We start from the raw sequence: 6327 nt of genomic DNA, 5'->3' as shown, positions 1-6327 counted from the left end.
TAAATTATGTTCCATAAACTCATGAAAAGCCATGAGAAGGTTGGTCCTAAGGGCCCCAGGAGCATAGTCGTACCTCAGCTCCACGTCACACTTGCACATGCATGAAATCCTGCTGGACACACACACCTCTGTAAAACAGCTCATGGAATGGCATATGGGTAGGTGAGGAGATCCAAACACCAGCCCTTTTCTTTAACACCTTGACATTATTTACATTCCGGCTCCGACAACAAACATCCCAAACTCCAATCACAAGCGGGACTTGTGGGCATCTCTCCTGCACGCTGCTGTACATAAGGATCAGACTGTCTTGGATTTTCCTGATGTGAATTAAAAAAAAGGACATAATCTGCATTTGATAATCCAGGGATCTATTCGTCGGGGACAGCAACTTTCACCTTAAGAAGACATAGACATCTGGCGCACAGCACCACGAGCAGGCACCCCCGTTTCTGTACTAGCCAGAGAACTTGACCCAGACGTTATCTTGCACCCGGCAGTCCCGTCTACACAGGTCTTCGCAGCTTTGTGCTGGCATTTGTGCTGCATGTAAATCGCTCTCTGAAAGTCTCGAAAAAGCCGGTCACCACGCCGTCTTTCTGTCGCAAACCTGCAGACCCCAATAAAACCCTCTGCCTGACAGCCATCAAAAGCCCCTCACCCCGACACCTCCTATAGCGAGCTCGCTCAGCAGCTTGAGTAGCTATTCGCATTCTGACTGAGCAGGGTAGGAGAAAACACACAGCCTCAAGCTTATCCTTCTGGCAAACAGGGTGTATATTTGTACGTTTGTTTCAAAAGTCACCAGTTCAAATTTGAGGTAAGAAAGGCAGATAATTGAGATTCTGAGGGCCTCCTCTGGGTTTGTTTGGAAAGGTCCTGATGGGATTTTGACAGCTGCGGTGGTGTCGGTCCGAGGGGCGGCTTAAGATTAGCGTGTAAATACCTGAGGAATTCCAGCCACTCAGTGAGGGAGTCGGCGCTCAGACGAAAAGGTGTTGATTGACAGACTAAACTCATCTGCCTTAATGACCCCACCCTCCTCACAGACACATACACACTTACACACTGGCCTTAATCTGATAAAATTTAAGGAAGAAAAGAATCTGGGACATCTCACTCTGTGATTATCTTGTTTCCTGTGAATACCTGAATACCCAGTCCTTGTCCATCAGGTGCAGAAGGGGTCATGAACTCCAACAAACCGTAACATGTTGCAGCAGGACAGAAAGACTCGAAACTACAGGTTGCCGCCGCCTCCTTTTCAAACCAGAACACGGAAAGAGGGGAGACTAAATTCATCTCCCAAGTAGGGCTGGGTACATTTGCATAGGGTGTCACTTACAGTGGAAAGTAGAGAGAGAGAGAGAGAGGCACACTTCTCTCCAATCAGGGGAATTTAAAGAGCAGGATGCGTTTCTAATCCTGACCTTACGTGACAGCGTCTTCGTGTTTTTGAGTAAGCCCGTATTAGCCTCTGCCGCTTCGGTTTGTTGGCCAGAACAGAGGTCCTCTGTGTACGCCAGCCGTAGTTGACACAAATACCTTCGCCCGCCATTTAAAACGGAGCACAGCTTTCCCCAAACGCATCGAATTTAATCTGACAACTGCACAAAATGGTAAAGAAACGCAGGACCCCATTTCACATGCTCAACTTTGGAATACGAGCGCAAATGTGAAAGGTGTTGGCACCGCATGTAAATGAGAGGAGGCGGGACCAAGAGGGGTGGAGAAGGGGTGGAGAAGTTCGCAGGCATGCGGCTAAAGATAATTTAAGCCAATTCTACCTAGAAAAAAAAAAAAAACCTTGTATAGGTCAAGAAACAAAAGAAGGTCCCTGCAGTGGTATGCACCTAGTGCGTTAGGACCAGCCATTACGCTAATGAGGACCTATGGAGATCCCCAATGAAGCCATCAAGCACCCCCTCTGAATAACAATGCAGGCCTAATGCCTCTGTAATTGAATGGAGGGGATTGGGAAAGGAGGGAGCGTGTGTAGGGGGGGCGGGAGAAGCTTGGTGGGGGGCAAAGAAAAACGGGAGAAGGAGTTGGGGGGGGGGGGGAGATCTGGGTGCTGCTTTTCAGTCAAATGCTTGGCTGGTTCCAATCAAATGGTATTGGGATTCAGGGTGAGGAGAAGGATTTGTGGGTTGAGATAAACAATAGTGGTGTAACCCAGAGATTTAGAGGAGATGGTTCACAGTTTAGGTAAAGAAAAAAAAAAGGGGGGGGGGGAGAGAGAGAGAGAGAAAACAGAAAAGCGTATTGCTTCAGTTTGTGGAGACCCAAACTTTCTTTCTCTCCTTCTCTTTTTAACAGGACTGATGTGCACCACCGGGGCCAATGGGACATGAATGCCCGCTGGGCCCTATGCAAACGGAGCTGAAAGATCACTACAGGATCTAAAAGGCCAGGCAACCTTTCCCAGAGCTCCAGCAACGTGCCGAAACAGCTTGGAAGGGCCAGAGCAGGCTAGGCCGGCTGCCGTGTTCCCCGAGCCTCGCAGACAGGCACAGAAACCAACATCTTGGACACAACACAAAGTGCGTGCTGTTGAAAGTTTTCAGAGTGCACATCCCCCCCTGTCTCCCTCTTCCTCTGCCATACTAATCTAATTCTCACTCAGGCAAAACAAGCAAACTAAAAAACACTTAATTACCGGCAAAGGTTGGGCACCTCTGAATTGAATTTGTGGGCATTAACTCCATTAGTCAAGTATTTCACACACACACAAACATAAAAGATGACAGCCAAGCAAAAGACAGATTTAAACAAATAATGACATAAAAGCAAAGACTATGAGGGCATAACATTAAGTCATTGTAAATCTAAAGTAGGTTATATAGTTATAACTCAAATGCTTGCCTAGAATCCTCACAGGCAATAATATATGTGGCCTCTAAGGACAAAAAAGTGTTTTGCCTTAAAACTTAAATCTGAATTATCTTACTAACATACCACATCACTGTGTTGACCAGGTTTACAGCATAAACCTACCAGACACAACGCAAGTTCGCATGGAAACATTTTCAGACATATTTAACCGCAACACAGCGCACAGGAGCGCGCGTCACGCAGGAAAATCTCAAGGGATGAAAAGATTGTGGAGCCAGATTGACCTCACTGGAGCAAATTTATGGACAATGCTAAAAACTAATAGTGTGTGTGTGTGTGTATATATATATATATATATATATCTCACTTATTTTGGGCCGTGGCTGAGCGCAAAAGTCTGCTTATTCCAGACTAGGGTCGATCTCTACTTCTGTGCCCGTAACCGTACTGGGCCATTTGCTTCTCGTTAGCTCTCGGCGGTTTTGTGAAATTCGAGCGAGCCCAAAGCGGGACGCTCGGTCCCAACTTTTCGCACTCGGAGCGAACAAAGAACTTCAACTCCTCCGCAGGCCACTGGAAGGAAACATGGCGGTCCCCACATCGCTACAGTAACACGGGCCATTAAAAACTTTGTCACCGTTGTCGTGAAAACCCCGAGCCGGAGCCCGGCGTTTCGTTAAAACACGCCGGAGCGACTCCGCGATTGAAACACACTCGTTATTTCTCGTTACTCACCGTCCTGGCGCTGGGAGACAAGGCGCCGCTAGATAAATAAGGGTTGGCGAGGTCTGGGATCATTAGGAAAGGGTAGCCCGGATAGTGAGGGCTCTTAAAAAAGCCTCCATCTTGCTGTCTTCTCAAAGCTTTGGAAGAGGAACAAGGAGAAAGGTATGATTAGAGTAACATCGCGGAAAAGTGTGTCCAACTAATGGCTTAAATAAATGAAACGGGTTGTCTCCTACCTTCACTAAAATACTCTCTGGCTTTCTCGTAACTTTCACTGTCAGGTCTTGGCTGAGGGCGTCTCTCTGTTTGCTGGTGGATGAAAACAAACAAGATCCAGTGTGTGAAAAAATAAAGTAACGTTAGTTATTTTCTGTCGTAAACACGACACCGGCTTAAACCACGTTTGGTTGTGACAACAGTGTAACCTACTGAAACCAATTTTGGGTAAGCAACTTTACCTCAGAATCAGACGAGCTGCTGTTTTCCGACTCGTTTACTAAAGAGGACTTCACATCATCCAGATCTCTCTCGGCCGACACGTTTTCTGAAATTTTCTCCTCTTGTTCACCCTCGTCTTTGAAAGAGATCATTTCATCGTTGGCCCCCAGATCATCCCCGCCGCCTCCGTTGAGCTGTGGCATGTTTATATTTGATACACTGATATTCCCTCTGCACTGGGTTTGTGAAACCGACTGTAGCCTAACGACTTTTTCGCAGATAAAAACAACAAAAAACGATTTAAAAAAAAAAAAACCCACCCCGTAGTCCGCTCAGTTCTCGAGCAGCATGAAAACACGTTTAAAAAAACAAACAAACAAACCAACCAAACTTGTCAACCACTTTCCAAGGTTTCAGAAGTAATCCTCGGCAAATGAAGAAAAATCCAGCTTGTCCATGACTTCACCGACGAAAGACTCCAGTTCGTTTGTCACTTTACAGCGGATCCTGGAAAAAGCGACTTCTCGAGCACCTCAAACGGGCTACCTCGAGGAGACTCGCGCGACAGTTCGGCCAACTCCTGACCTCGCCGCAGTTTCTCGGCCGTGCGCTGCTGGATCGGACTCCTGTGCAGCCCTGCTGCTCGACTTGTTCACTTTGAGAACAAAGCGCTAGAGTCCAACCGAACTTCCAAAGCGAGATCAATTCACTTTCTATAATCCACACTTCTTGTTCAACGTGATAATGTCCAAAGGCGCAAAAAAGTAATACTACTCTTCCTTCCACGCACGTACCCTTGGCTTCAAGCAACCCAGAGATTAAAGTTGCTACGGTCACGTCGTCTTTTCACTTCCCACCCCCCCAGACTTTTTTCCCCTTACGAAAAGTGTAAAACAAAAAATGAAAAAAAAAAAAAAAGATTTTTTTTTTTAAACAAAAATCAACTACTAATTTCTCCCGGACACGTGCACTGCATGATTTCTCAAGTAAATCACAAAAATCGTGTGTATATATATATATACATATATATATATTTTTTTAAAAAACCGTGTTTGCAGTTGCTGGAGGTCTCTTCGCATGCACGTTAGCTGACGGGGAATGCGCAGCAGAGCGTGCCGGAGTGCAGGCGCAGCCCGGGCGTTTAGAATGCAGAGGAGGAGTTTGCGCTGAAAAACGACACTCCATTCAGCGCGCGGACGCGGAGAGGAGCTTAAAGGAACAGTTTGTTCGCGAGAGCTTCTCGAGACGCTCCGCTGGCACTCGCGTTACTGATATTTATAAAGACATAAAGGGTCGATTATCTCCTTGAAGTGTGTAACTGCCAGGTTAATGGTTAATACCATAACGTGTTTCTCTGTAGTTTTCGGGAACTAAATAAATAAATAACTGACAATGCCAATAAGCTGATGGCCAGTAAGCTCATGATGTTACTTTTGTCGCTTTGGGGGTTTTTTCTGTATGGTAATTGTTCGCCCCTCATGCTGACTTTATTTGTGAATAATCACACTTACACTGAAGAGATTTTTTTAAAAATTCTCTCTTTACAAACTTTTTTTTTCTTTCATGGTCCAAGGGTTTGGCGGAGATTAATGATGTCATACTTTCCCAGACATTTGCTTCACGTGTCGTGTAGGCCCCCCATCACCGGAGATCACAAAAGAACAACTAGGGCATGACCATCAGCGAAGACGCCAGACCCCCTTTCTACGTCTTTGATTGATTTCATGGCGAGTACGCGCCCGTGGCTTTCAACGTCCAGTGACGAAACGTAGTGGTGGTCATTTTTTTATTACACGGATCGTCCCTTCGCGTGGGTTTTTCTGACAGACTTGTAGGATTTCCCCAAAGTGCTGTTAACCGGCTTCAGTTGACAAAATTTTGCATGTGGAAACTTTTTAAAGAGAAAGAGTTCACGTCACGTGCCTCCTCCCCCCAGCTGCCCTGTCTAAGAGGGTGTGATAATAATATGCTGTATAAGTCCCTAATGACACAGTGCTGTAGTAATTACAGGTCTGCGTGTGCGTGCGTGTGTGTGAGTTGTCCAGTAGCAAGGTGGTGCTATGGTAAGGATAAGCAGGTGTTTTAGTGAGGGCTTTACTTATACTGGGTGATGGAATCCTCTAAGAGCAGTGTGATCCTCAAACCTCCCACCAAGAAGCACCCCAGGGCCACACACACACACACACACACACACACACACACACACACACACACACACACACACACACACACACAGGTATGCAATGTATTATACACTTCATAATAAGCAACCCTACTCTTCTCATCTGATTCATCAGTGTGTCTCCTTCCATTCTGAAATCTGACCTA

General features: G+C 46.2%; 1 protein-coding gene across 1 annotated transcript in view; it reads right to left on the bottom strand.

Annotated features, from left to right (window-relative positions):
* tcf7l1b (transcription factor 7 like 1b) overlaps positions 1-5113 on the bottom strand; it is a 37737-nt gene extending 32624 nt beyond the window's left edge. Inside the window, exons 1-3 of the mRNA XM_027024188.2 lie at positions 4020-5113; positions 3798-3870; positions 3571-3698 (exon numbers count right to left, since the gene is read on the bottom strand). Of these exons, the coding sequence (XP_026879989.1) occupies positions 3571-3698; positions 3798-3870; positions 4020-4202 (384 nt within the window). The 5' untranslated portion in view covers positions 4203-5113. The remainder of the gene's footprint in view (positions 1-3570; positions 3699-3797; positions 3871-4019) is intronic.
* Between the last annotated feature and the right edge of the window lie 1214 nt (positions 5114-6327).

Source organism: Electrophorus electricus, chromosome 18 (assembly GCF_013358815.1).
Source record: "Electrophorus electricus isolate fEleEle1 chromosome 18, fEleEle1.pri, whole genome shotgun sequence".
In the NCBI taxonomy this organism is placed as follows: domain Eukaryota; kingdom Metazoa; phylum Chordata; class Actinopteri; order Gymnotiformes; family Gymnotidae; genus Electrophorus; species Electrophorus electricus.
This window is presented reverse-complemented; position numbering and strand designations above follow the sequence as displayed.